At 40.0% G+C, this 14,297-nt stretch overlaps 1 protein-coding gene across 1 annotated transcript; it reads left to right on the top strand.

The window, feature by feature from the left end:
- The first annotated feature begins 6,560 nt into the window (after positions 1 to 6,560).
- LOC124071283 (ATP-sensitive inward rectifier potassium channel 12-like) lies at positions 6,561 to 10,772 on the top strand. The gene is made up of 2 exons (XM_046411832.1): positions 6,561 to 6,790; positions 8,672 to 10,772. The coding sequence occupies exons 1-2, from the start codon at positions 6,699 to 6,701 to the stop codon at positions 10,308 to 10,310; spliced, it is 1,731 nt and encodes a 576-aa protein (XP_046267788.1). The 5' UTR covers positions 6,561 to 6,698; the 3' UTR covers positions 10,311 to 10,772.
- Positions 10,773 to 14,297: the final 3,525 nt, after the last annotated feature.

The raw sequence follows: 14,297 nt of genomic DNA, 5'->3' as shown, positions 1-14,297 counted from the left end.
AAAGTGTGGGTTTAAACCCAAACAGTCTAATCACTGACTAGACTGCAGAGGGTTTTCTAAGTATTTAGAGCCCAATTTCAAGCAAAGTTGTGATTCAGTGATGATGTGTAGTCACTTAAACTTTTCCAGACTGGAAAACAAAGTGCCTGAAACCATGTGAATCTAAAGCAAAATCGATTTGCTCATGTATCATACAGACAATCTACTGTAGTTAAAGAGCCTCTCAGGTTGTCTCCCCATGGAAAAGCTGGCGCATGAACGTCACCAATATGTAATGTCATGTATTCCTGACTCACTAAGATACCAGTTTTGTACTCTTTGATGAAGAATGCAGCTTTTGTAAGAACCCATGACGAAGCTAATGAACCAGAGATATTTTATGTGTTTTATTTCACTTTTGTTTTGTCCATATAAGTTTTGTATATGTCTCGTGTCCTTTTTCCTTTGAAAATGTGGAAACCAATACACGCCATACTTCCAAATCTTTATATATGACGCATAAAGATATAAAATACATTTAAGATTACTGTAAACTACCTTACTTCATTATTTGTACAATACAAACACCCTGTTAAAAGCCTCAGAGACACTTCTGAGTCTCTACAGGAATCTTAAAGGGTTACAGAAGTCTCCACTGGTGTTGTGTTTTTTTGAAAGTGCAAGTATCTGTCTGAGTGGGCTGAAGTCTAAATTATACAATCCACATCTCCACACTCTGGGGGAAACAATAGCATATATAAATAGGAACATAATCAGATCTCTCTCTCTCTCTCTCTCTCTCTCTCTCTCTCTCTCTGAGTCTCTCTCCCACACACACACACACACACACATACACACACTCTGGCAGGGCGCAGGACAGATGCACAACCAGCAGGCAGGAGCGAATGCATTCAGCGACTATGGAGCAACAAGACAAAGCTCAGGCTGGAGACATGTACAAGTTTGTGCAAGAGAAAGTCGGGAGCAGATTTATGAAAAAGGATCTTGTTTGCTGAGGAAAAACAAGGAAGACAAGAAGAGAGGACGGTGCCGACCGCAAACCTACTCAAGTATCTTTTTTGTGAGGATGAAACCGATGTTAGTCTTTAAGTGATTCGCTCTGCAGTAACACCAAGGTAAGTCTTTATTTTAACATATTCTTATTTTGTGTTAACATCTGTTGGCTCTGTCTTATAACCCCCCCAAAAAACACTTTTTATTTTAATCTTTGATCAAGAATTTCTAACTATTGACTCCAACTTGCTCACTTTCCTGACTCCACTTTAATAAATCTGAAAATGTTAAAACTACATATAGGAAATCACCACGTAGGTAAGTCCTGCAGCAGTTTGGCTGTCGCTGTTCTGATTACGCAGAAAACACAATCAATACCTAAACAAAGCGTTCATGTGGCTGAGTGAGTCAACTGTGAAAAAAAAAAACATGCGGTGAGTGTAAACAGAGAAACGCAAAGATCCGAAAAGCCAAAATCATTTTCAAGGTTAGGGTAGTATCCAGCTCTGCCCCCCTTCTCCTCTCCACTCCCAGCTGTCGATTATTCCTGCAGGCTTTGGATTGATTTTCAGCACTGGACAGCTCCTGTGGCCTCAATGAAGCAAGCGCACGTCACAACTGCTGCTTAGTTTGCAAACTGCCCTGTCATAACTTCTGCGTGCACTGCGTGACCCACCGATCGACATCTAAGGCTTCCTCTTGCAGGGATGGACTCACTTGTCAGTTATTCTGAATTGGCATGATGTGATTAATACACATTGCAAAGCTGAGGGCAACTATGACTTAATATTATAATATCTCCTATTAAACTGATTTTAGACATAAAGCTTGTTTGAAAATGTAACTAGTTTATGCAGTGGTGTGACAAGTATTCTTATCTTTTACTACTCATGATGTAAAATGACACAGTTCACAGACATTTGTACATTTTACATGAATATTATTATTATTACAGTATTAACGTGTAAACCACATTTTAATGTTTCCAAGAACAACATATTTTACCAGTTGTATGTACTGTTGCCTCAATTAATAATCAACAGTGCATCATATTTGATTAACTGAAAGCAAGATAACATACAAATGAACAGTAACCAGTAAATAGAGTTCAATTTTTGCATGTGAAATGTGGTGCAGTAAAAGTATAAAGTAGCAGAAATGAAAATTCTACTCAAAATAAGTCAAAGTGTGTCTGTTACACACACAGGTCCCTGTTTGAACCCCATGTGGGACTAGGACACAGTGTGGACCCAGTGCTGTCCTTTGAGTTTTAAATGTAAGTTTTCAGAGGTCATGTTGGACAGAAATGATGAGAAAGGAAAAGGGGAAAAAAAAGGGGAATCAGCTCCGAAATTCATGGCTTAATCAAACACAGTATTTTCACTCATTTCTTTGCCTTTTAGAAAAGCATTTAGACTGGGACAAAGGAGGAAAAAGGCTTTATTTTTCCAAGCTTTCGGTGTGTGCGTGTGTGTGAGTGTGTGTGTGTAAATCTTTCACTTTTTTGTAAATAGCATGACGTGCTGTAGTAACATCCCCTGACGTCATAATCTCTTTAAATTAATCCGTATCTTACACAGTGTCCAGCGTGGAAGCCCTCACACCTGTAAAGCCCATTGTTTTAGCCCATACAGTTTATCAATGTATTTTCTTTCTCTCTTTCTTGGCTTATCTCTGCCCCCCTCTTCACGTATCATCAGATCTCAGATTACACAAAAGGGCTTAAGCCAGGTCATGCAGCAACTGCCATGCACCTTTCATATTGTTGTTTGGATTTGGAGATTAAGGGACATAGTAATCTGGTATTTGACTTCCTAGGACTTCCTACATCCCTTCTTTCGCATTGGATTATGCTGTAATATACATCAGTTTAGCTGCCCTGACATACTTGGATGAAAGCCACATCAGACACTGAGAGATCTTCTCAGACGCTTCAACACAGTAATAATAATCTTTATTTGCAGACCTCTTTGGTGGGACTGCAGGTTTTGGTGCTTCTTTATGGGTTAGAGGGTACACGATTAACTCAAGGGAGAGTCCTATTTACCTCTCTCCTCTCCTCAGTCAGTTTATCTCCTCCTCCTCCGCCTCCTCCTCCTCACAAGTTGTCTCACATGATAAACCATCACCACACACACACACACACACACACACACACACACACACACACACACAACACAGCAAATCAACCCCACAGAGAGAGGAGAAATGTTCCTATGGAGACGGCTAAAACAGTAACTATGATCAACCATTAATTACTGCCACTCTTCCCCGGGGCTCCTGTCAGCTGAGAAAAAAAAAAAAACAAAACAAATATAAGCCAGACATATACAGAGTGTTGCCTGCGAAAATATTTACCGTTCTCGGCGTTTATAAAACAGCACATTAAAAAAAATTAACTTCTACATAAAGGCTGTTCTTTAATTTCTCATTCTCATAAATTGCCATGTAAACAAAGCTGGTAAAGTTATCAAGTTTCACTGGAATGGTGTGAAAAAAATATGGATTAAGTGGATTAGTTTGGATGGATTAGTTTTTGATGAGTCATAAAGAGGGAAACAATAATATGAGATCAGCAAAACTGACTGATTTCCAGGCACATGCTAAATTTGTGAAGCTTGATTTCAATTTTCATGAGATTATATCAAACAAGTTCATGTCATCTTTAAAATCACACACTTGTGTGTGTGTGGATAAAACAACACTAAAGCACCAGAATAAATCTTGGAAATATACATTTCTACAAACCATGGCTATGTTGAAACTTTACCCATCTTTATGTTTCAACTTTATGTTTCTTTATGTTCACTTTTCTCTTTCATATTGTGACAAAGATGTTCTCAGTGTCTGGTTAGGTTTAGGCACCAAGTTAGAAAAAGATCATGTTTTACTTTAAATTATCACAAAGACGCTTGCAAAATGTTCCCATGGGTAGTAAAATGAACAAGACTCAATTTTAGTTGCTTGAAGTGTTCTTTCATATGGCAGCCATCTTGCCCAGGTTTCACACCATCATCGCCTCATCCTCCTCTTCTTTATAAAAAAGTCATCTTATGTACATACGAACATATTGTGACACATAATGTTGCAAAGTCAGTATGGTGCATATGAAATGTACAAACTTAGCACATCTGTGGTTTGCATAAATGTAAAACATTTATTTTGGTGAATAAGCTACATAAAAAAAAAAAAAAACTCAACTTCAGGTCCGCTTAGAGTTTGTGGCTTCATTCTCATGGCAATGGATTGTGACATGATTCCACTCCGCAGCACTTTCAGGACTTCATTTCTGTAAATCAGTTAGTGGACACTGAGTGTGGATTATTTTGTCAGATTGATTCTTTACAAGATTAAGAATGAACTTTGACACTTTGTGGTTTCTGTTGTTTGTATAAAAATTTTGTCACGCTCTAAAGACAACAACACTTAATTCTTAATGTTATTTTTGCATTATATTATCACATATTCCACCTATTTTGACCAACAGGATAGAAGAGCAGAAGCAACTGGACTTTACAGATTGAAGTAGTTCTATGAAGGTAGTATTTGTCTGTTAGGCCAGTGTCCATCGGCTGTATGTCAGAACTTCTTACAAATGCTTATATGTGATAATGATGATGATGATGACAACCATAAATATCAATATTCAGAAGTAACAGCAGTATTTTTTTAGTAAGTGACTTATTCTTGGTTAAATGCAATACAATAAGACAATAAAACATTATTGTCCACCACAGAGCAAAAATCCTGTCTAACTAAACCATTGCAAGACACAAGATTTTTTCAATGTGCCATTTAAATTGTATCTATACAATGTGGCATTTTGCTTATATGTCCTACCTACTGGTAACTATACAATCCTTTGAGAAAAAACAAGACAGATAAGAACAGAACCTGATTTTGTGATGCACAGAGACTGAGGTGAAGCTTCCTTAAAGTTTAAGCTTGTAGCATTTCTATTTATTTTTCTTTTGCTATCTTGTTATTATTTGAAAATTTTCATAGATGTTATTTGAAACTATAAAAAACTACATATAATGCTGTAACTGATGTTTTCAGGCTGTTATGTACATTTCGATGTTTGGTAAATAGTTTGGTGTTTGGTGTGATGGACAAAAATGTCAGGCATGACACAGAACTAAATACAAACAACACTAAGACATATGACATAAGAAATATTAACAAGATATTAAACAATAAACAAGTGATAGCAATATGAAAATCATGGGGTGCTCTTCATCAACATTATCGGCTGATGAGAGCGGGGGTAAACAGACTGACGTGTGAACTGTGTTAAAAGTTATCCTGATCCCAAACGCGATGCTGCTGGCACTGACATGGAGCTGACCTGCGTAACCTGGCAAACTGGCTTGTGTCTTTAAGAAAAGATCGTGATTTCACATAGAGCACACACTCCTCCAGCTGTGGGAGTTATTGAGTTGACGTAATCATCTGCCCTTTTGAGATTATCCAGTCGAAAATCACCCTTCATCCGGCCAATCAGCAGCCAGTTCGTAACATCTGTCTTTGGTGCAACAGGAAAAAAGAATCTGGAAGCTTCACACACAAGGGTTGTACCCATCCCTCATTACATGACACCAAATCCCCTCAAAATCTGTACGTGTGTGTGTGTTTACGTGTGTGGTTTCTATTTGCTTGTGCTTGTTATTGACATGACAGCAATATCGAACAAAGGCTTTTAAACTGCAGTCGTCGAAATTTTTCCCAAGACAATCCATTACTACCTTCAATTAATGCAGACTGATCCTGTCAACTAATTTATGTCAGCCAAAGTGATTCACGCACAATATAACATAAACCAGTAAGGCCCTTTTTCATTGCGTGCTGTTGGCTTTCTATTGGTTATGCAACTCTGTACTTTTTGGTTCTGCTGATTCCCAGCTTGCTGACATAATAAGCCAAGTGAAATCACCCTCCAACCTTGTCACCAGGCCAAACAGTGGATCAATTGTTCCTCTAACAGTAGATTACCACTGATTCATCTCTTTTTAGACCTTTGTCCGTTCCACTGGCTGTCTGGTTTTCCACCCCTGGTTGGCCTGGACGTCCCTAAGGCTAACTACTAGCAAGGACCTAATCAATAAGCTTTCATTACACAAAACTGTCTGATACGTGCATTATGGCAAGGCTAAATTTGTAGGAAGAGATTTTTGATGTCTCTAATATTTAGCCACGCTAGTGGAACTGCTCTTTGGAAGGTAACTTTGGTTTGTTGGTCTTTCCACCGCTTTAGTTCAGAGTGAAATATCTCAACAATTATTGGACAAATTTCCATGAACTTTGGACATATGTCACCGTCAGGATACTCTGTCGTGATTTTGCAAAACCCTTAACTTTTCAACTGGTGCCATCATCAAGTCAAAATTTCAATTTGTGCAATTTGTACAAACAAGTAGCCTACTTACAACTCACACCCTTCCCATTAGCTTTAGTTTTACTTTGTGTTTCATGTTAAATATCAAACATTGCCAATGCTAACATGCTTGCTAACAAGGGTGACAATGTATGAGGACTAGCATGTTAGCATTATTTTGCTTTTGTAAAACCTGCGCCATTCTGATGATTGAAGAAATATTGTTTGTCCCCTGTGTTCACAGAAGATGAATCATGAGAAGGCAGCATTGATAACCAATTCAAGACAGGCCTGAGCTCATACTGCCTCCCTGTCCGGCAACAGTACTTTAATGGTTGGAACTGCCCGCCCCAACCTACATTACTGCCCTCGCAGACGCAGCCTGATGATCACCGGTGCCATGGGAGCGGTGCGCGTCAACAGGTAAAAGAGGATAAAACTATGTCAATGAACATAACTGCTTTACTGAAGACATTTTAGTTTTTTTTCTGTTCCTATGCTTAAATATCTACTGGAAGCACAATATTATAAAAGAAATAAAATATATTTCTGAAAAGTTGAAGGTTATAATGCTAATAAATCTTCAGCTAATGTGTAATATTTCAGTTATAAGCCACCTTTCAGAACAACATTTGGGTTGTCAGATTGTGAAAAATGGACTCTGTAATTCATCAGATTCACCTCCAAATACAACATTTAACCTCAGATCTACTGGAAAACAACACATTTAAGAACTATTGATTAATATTCACAACTGCCGACATGATCATCAGTCTCATCAGTTATTTATTACCATTTATATTTCCATGCAGATGACTCACAAACATTAAACTCATGATCCTCAGTTTGCATAGCTGTAGACTCAGTACTTTATTACCCATAACATTTATATCTGCAGATTTGTTAGCTTGCTAGAGAGTCATGAGAACTTATCAATGATTTAACTTTTAATGGAACAAAAATTAATACAGCCTGGCAAGCTAAAGGTTGTTCTTAATAACAGTTTAGGGCTGATTGGTAAAGAAGAAGGTAAATTACATGTTATAGCAGCTTGTTCAATAGGCAGAAAACAAAAAAAGATGTAATTTTTTCCTCAAGTTGCCAGCCAGCATGGAGACAGTGGGGTGGGATTTCTGATGCACATTCCAGTTAAAACAAACAAAACAGATTTCTTATGACATTTACAATCCACAACAAAAACAGGAACCATGGTATATGGAAAAAAGAAACAGCAATAAGATTCAGAGAAGACGCTGGTGTGCGAGAATCAGTAGAGATGTCAGCTCAAAGCATCAGTGCACCCTACAAGATAACGTGTTCTTTGTCTTGCTAAACTTTACTTGGCTTACAGTATGAAATAGTTATGGTACTGAACACCAACTGGCTGCCCATAGCTTATCTATTTAAATTTAGCTCTAGCTGAAATAGATAAGTTATGTCAAGGTTTGGATTTCTTCACATGTTGAAGTAGTGTTGTAGTGGGAGTAATATTCAGATGCTAAGATATTTTTTTCAGCCTTTTCAAAGCCAAAAACACCACAGCAAAAGTGTAAATGAATTTAAGCAGAGTATTTTTCTGTACAATGATATAAATAACATGAATGAATAACATTAGCATTACCAGCTAACCAGCTCACTACCTATGTAACAGTATCTTACAGTATCTAAAATCCCTGTTCACAATAGTTTGTCCACTGTGTATTATTTTTCCTTATTAAATGGAAACCTTAGTAAAAGGTTATGACTAACGCCAGCACCTTTGTCCTGCTGTTTTGGATTTGGAGTCCAGCCAAGTGAGCCTCATGTTCACCAAACACATACTTTACAGGGTTTCCCCCAGAAAAGTTTTTAGACCCAATGCCAAGGATCTTTTGACAGGGGCTGACAGCCTAGCATGTGCCAAACAAACAGCTGGTGAGCTCTCCGACCATTTTAAGCTGCCCCACTGTATCTGTAGTTTAGAAAACATCTTATAAATTAGGCCTGGGATGATATGCTTATCTCCAGTTTGATACTATCATGATACTTGGATGCCAATTCATTTCTTGGATTCTAAATGGGTTCATCATTTCTTGACTGAATGGATAGATAAAGTAGCAGTAATTTCAGTCTTTTGCTCATGGCGTCCTTAGTCTACTGAGGTACAATATCAAGGATAACTGGCAGGCAAGATAAATGATCTGCAGCATTTTTACTAGAATTAACAGAAAGTTTCACAGTGGTGGCAATATTAACTAGGAGGCTCTAGGCTTAATAAATTATCAGTTTTACTGAATTACTTTTTTTATCCCTCTGTTCTGCCAGATACAGCATCGTTTCCACAGATGAAGATGCCCTGAAGATCTCCAACCTGGGCCTCCACAACGGCCACAGTCCTCTGACACAGCAGACACTGTCAGGGGCCTGTATGCGGGGCGATGAAGGAGCAGGAGAGTGTCCAGGAAGTGAAGAGGGACGGGGGGCCTTGTCTTTGAGAGTGACAAATGAACCCATCGTCCACAACAGCTGTCGTGCTTCACCTTCATGTCGTCTGGGTCTGGATCTGGGCACCGGCCGCCTGCGCAGCCGCTTTGTGAAGAAGAATGGTCAATGCAATGTGGTGTTTAACAACATGGAGGATAAGCCACGAAGATACCTGGCTGACATTTTCACCACCTGTGTGGACATACGCTGGCGCTACCTGCTGCTCATTTTCACCACCACATTCCTTCTGTCGTGGCTACTGTTTGGCTTGATCTTCTGGGGGGTTGCGCTTGCACATGGAGATTTTGACCTTCGTATTCCTGAGAAGGAAGGGGGTCCTCGAAGCAATGTAGAGGAGGGAAAAGGTGAATGGCGGCCATGTATTCTCCACATCCAGGGTTTCATTGGGGCATTCCTCTTCTCTATAGAGACCCAGACCACCATTGGATATGGTTTTCGGTGTGTCACCGAAGAGTGCCCAGTTGCTGTGGTGACTGTGGTGGTGCAGTCCATTATGGGCTGCATTATTGACTCCTTCATGATTGGTACCATCATGGCAAAGATGGTGCGCCCGAAGAAGCGGGCACAGACCTTACTGTTCTCGCATAACGCCGTCATCGCTCTCCGAGATGGTAAGCTGTGCCTCATGTGGCGCCTGGGGAATATGCGCAAAAGCCACATTGTTGAGGCACACGTACGTGCTCAACTCATTAAGCCGCATGTGACGGCTGAAGGCGAGTACCTACCTTTGGAGCAAACAGACATTGATGTGGGCTATGACGATGGCCTAGATCGGTTGTTTTTGGTCTCACCACTTGTGGTGGTCCATGAGATCAACAAAAACAGTCCTCTGTATAACCTGAGCCGCACCGATCTGCAAAAGGAGGACTTTGAGATTGTGGTCATCCTGGAGGGGATGGTTGAGGCAACAGCTATGACCACTCAGGCCCGTAGCTCCTACTTGGCCAAGGAGATCCTGTGGGGTCACCGTTTTGAGCCTGTGGTCTTTGAGAAGGGTGACCGCTACCACGTAGACTATTCTCGCTTCCATAAGACCTATGAAGTGCCATCTACACCTCAGTGCAGTGCCAGGGAACTGAGCCAGATGACGGACTGTGGCGGGCAGTCCTCATCCTCTAGCTCAAGTTATTCCCGGTCTCCATCACCATTTGCCCAGAGGGCAGCCCGCCATCTACTGGGTCCTCATTCCCCAAGCGCTTTCTGCTACGAGAATGAGGTAGCTTTGTGCTGTGGGGATGACGAGGATGAGGATGATGTGAAGGAGGAGGCAGGGAGCCTGAATCTTAGAAGTGACAGAGAGACAAAGATGAGAGATGATATTCACTTGGGTTTCAAAGAAACATTTGTGGAGGAGCAGACGGTAGAGATGCTGTGCGTTCTGGACTCAGAGAATCAGATGGGCCTCGAAAGACTTCAGCCCACCTTACCTTTATACATCAGCAGGGAGTCAGGAGTGTAATCATTGGTAATGGCTGCCCTTTCATTTGTTTCCTCTCTTTGTTTGTGTGCATCCAATCAATTTATTGAACTATTGGACAAATAAAAGACGGAAGGCACAATTTAAGCTGTAAATCTAAAGGAAGAGAAGGATACTTTTTGCAGCTGTCAAAAAATCCACTCAGTTTTAGCTTATAACTTGCTCTAGTTTCAGGTTTTTTACACTTTCAGTTGTAACATCAGCATCTCAGCACATCCACTTTTAAACATGGTGACTGACCAGTCATGAGCTATCTTGAAATGAGGTATCTTTCTTGTTTTCTTGTTTTATTCAGTATGATAGTACATGATCTACAGTAAAGTCAAGCTTTTTGTTCTTGATTTCTTTGTAAATATGATATGCTTTCGTTTTCATTTTAAAATAATTATGCATTAAATACAGATACATTTTATGAGAGAAAAATCTATTTATGTTAAAGGAAGCACGGCACAAATGCTCAACTTGAACACACTTGTAAATTATTTCTGTATTTTGACCTTCTGTCTTCCTACCTGAGTTCTGTTACTTTTCACATCTAATAAATAAGCTATTTTGTTTTTCACATTTTATCAGTTTTTCCATGATAGACAACAAGTTCAGATAAATTAAATCCTGAAACATGAAACTGAATTCTGAATCAGTTATTCAAACACAGGTGAAGTACAAGCACTTTATTCTAATTTTTATCAGTAGATATAAACACTTTGAACAGTGTGTTGTTTTTATGAATAAAGCACCTAATAAACGACAGTATTTACTGTTAATGCTTGAATTGTCTCTGTTGAGTCTGTGTTGCACGATTTGACACTGATTTAATAGTCTATCCATGCTAATTGCCATCTCTTTCTGCTGAGATCACACACATCTTATTTGTCTTGTCTTTGAATCAAGTGTAAGTGGTTCATTCTTACAAGCAAAGCAGGCAACTGTGAGACCCAACTTTTTTTATTTTGTGCCAACAACATGTAAGCTTTTCCTAAAACGTTCGCCTATTACAGCTGCATGGTGAACAACTGTAGTAAGAACAGAATAATAGTTAGCAGTAGTGGTCGCTTTAGCATCAAGTAAAGCTATCTGGAAACTCAAGAGCTGAGGCAGAGCAGCAGGTGGACATTGGAGAGAAAAACAGAAAACATTTTCTTATACAGAGGGAGCCCATCACTAAGCAGTGGCTCGTTCAGCTCAGTGGGTGTTTAGGCTACTGTACTGTGTACTGGGTTAGCTCTATTGCAATTCATGTCAGTGATGCTGACCTTGACATGAATGAGAAAGATCATTAACCAAAAAACAGAAAGTAAGACTGGCTGGAATGGTGCAGTTTTTGAGTATTAAGTTCTTCTGAAACAGTACCTGAAAAATACATGTTTCCAGTTGTGACTGTTGTTTATTTGGTCTTGAATGTTCATTTTTGGGCATTTTCAGCTTTATGCCTGTTACTACAACCCCTACTAACTCACTCTTTGAGAAGACCAATGTAGGAATGCCTGAAGAGTAAATGTAACAGCGCAACTCTGACCCAAATACAAAATTGCGTCTCAGTTCAGAAGTCCCACAGAGTGAAGGATGGATAGAAATAGATGAAACATAGATGGACTGGCCTGAGCAACAGCAGACAGGAGTAGAAGGTGAACGGCTTTGGGAGGAATAATAAGGTCGAAATGAAAAGTGTACACAGGAGGGAAATAACCACAAAAACACCATCAGAAGCTAACAGAAGTCCTTCTCACTGTGATTTAGAGGACAACATGTTTCTGGCTGTTGTACAAGCTCCCCCATGTGGTTGAACAGTGACACCACCGTGAACAACAGTGCCAGGCACTGTATGATGAAGCTGTTTTCTGTGTGGGTTTCTTGTTATTAGTTAATCTGCCAAAATCAGCATGAGAGAGTTTGAAATATAACTAAAATTAAAATAACACTGGTTTGAAGAAATCCTTCCTGCTATTTCTCTGGTTAATGATCTGCTGGTGTAGTAGTGGTTCCCAGCCTCGGGGTCAAAGTGTGCTGCTTTCTTATTTTTTATTCAATGTCTGCCTGTGTGCCAATAAATCACTATACAAGAGGTGTGTTTTCCCTCATTTCTTCATAGAAAAGCATTAGGGTGTGACAAAAAATCTTGTTAATCGTTTTTTTAATATCTCTAATCTTTATTTTGCTATCATAAATTGCTGCATGCTTTTTTCTCAGCAGGGTCCTTTCAAAGGTTTAGGGGGTAAAATCCCATAGACGTAGGTAACCAGTGACAATGGGTTGTAAGCAGATACTGCTTTGTTTAAAGGGGTCACAAGCCATTAAATGGGAACCACTGCTTCAGGATACAAACCGAAACAATAGCCCTTTTCAGCAAGCCATAATTTGGATTTAACAACAGCGGTTATGTGCAGGTAGATTATATTCCTTTACATTTGCTGTAATATTCATAGATTAGGATTTACTTTGTTTAAGCATAGGTTGCTAACATAATACGGGATAAAATGCTATCCTTAAATCCCCTTTGATTGAAATGAACTATTTAGGTGCACAGCACAAGGGGACCAAATCCAGTTCAGAGCCTAATGCCTCGATATTATCTCTAATGTGCATATAAAAGAGTAGCTGAAATATATTTCCACACAGAGTGCTAAGGCTCAAACCCAGTACTAACCTCTGATGAACCACTGTTTATCATTAACATGACTGATAATTAGGAAGATGACATGCTCTAATGACACCCCACCTCCATGCCCCGGACCCTGCTGCTTTTTTATTGCCCTCTTACATCTTGACAGTGCTCACAAGACCAAGCAAGGTGACAGCGTCTTGGCTCAAGTCACTTTGCATGATAGTCAGGCAGAAATTCCCTCCATTATCTTCCTCTCCTGTAACGTAATCAAACAATCTTGGATTTGGTTAAATCCTCCCCCTGTCCACTCTAACAAGTTATTTCCCCCTCCATGCAATCCACCTCTCTCCCTGCTGTCATCTCATCCTCTTTTCTGATGCTGGGTAATTAACCGGGCCGTCACAGCCCCCACCCCCCGTCATCAGCGTGCATGAGTGAAGGCAGCTGGGTGGCCTCAGTAACCTCTGTTAAGGCTGATAATGGCTGACTGGGATCTGGCCTAATAAGGTGGTGCATGTCCATCTTCATGTAGGTTAAGTGTGTGAGTGTGTGCGTGTGCTTTCATGTGCGTGACACCCTGTATATCTCCATGCCCTCTCTGGCCTCACTGGCTGTTTGTGGCCTCGGGCTGTGCGACCAGAACCAGTGACAGTGTGTGTGCTCAGCAGGGGACAGTATTTAGGCACTGGGAGCAGTGGCTGGGGGATCTTTGGGTCCATAATGAAGTGTTGTGTGGTGTGGAGCTGTGAAGCAGCTCACTGGGGGGACAGAGGAGCATTGTGTGCTGCTCACCACAGCTCAGCTCAGCAGAGGAGGGCTGACTGAACCAGGCTGGGAAGCACCACAGGGCAAACATCTTCTGGATACTTTTGCCTGTCTGCTGGTTCTTCTGTCTGTCTGACCTCTTTCATCTGGTATTTTTGTCTGTCTTGTATTTCTGTTGCAGATTCATTCAGTTGATCTAATTGTTTCAATATCTCCTTTGTGGCTTGTGGTTTTTATTAAAATAAAGTAATAGTGTCTTGCTGGCCAAGGTGACTAAGATGCTGAACTGACAGCATCCCTAGTTTGAGATCTTCTTCAGGGTCAACACTCCTCCGCCTCACCTCATTTCCTGTCCATTTCTCTGACTTTTTTGCTTTCAAATTAAGGCAAAAGCGCTCCCCAAAATACTTAAGAATTGTTAATGATAAATATTGTAATGTACATGGATGAATATGAATGTGGCCAATTGTCAAATGACATCATGATGGCTTTAAAGGGATAGTTTGACATTTTAAGGAATATGTCTGTCTACCAAACCTCTGAAAAATCACAAAATGTAATTTTAAACATTTTATTTTTCTTTTTTTTTTAACAAATTAAAC

The sequence above is a fragment of the Scatophagus argus genome, chromosome 2 (assembly GCF_020382885.2).
Source record: "Scatophagus argus isolate fScaArg1 chromosome 2, fScaArg1.pri, whole genome shotgun sequence".
NCBI lineage: Eukaryota > Metazoa > Chordata > Actinopteri > Scatophagidae > Scatophagus > Scatophagus argus.
The sequence above is the reverse complement of the archived record's forward strand: the minus strand, read 5'-3'. Positions and strand labels throughout refer to the sequence as shown.

What these genes read in the sequence shown, in the direction of transcription:
- LOC124071283 (XM_046411832.1), top strand. Translation starts at nt 6,699, where the DNA reads ATGGTTGGAACTGCCCGCCCCAACCTACATTACTGCCCTCGCAGACGC. An exon ending in GGAGCGGTGCGCGTCAACAG is followed by an intron (nt 6,791 to 8,671) that starts GTAAAAGAGGAT and finishes CTGTTCTGCCAG; the next exon opens with ATACAGCATCGTTTCCACAG.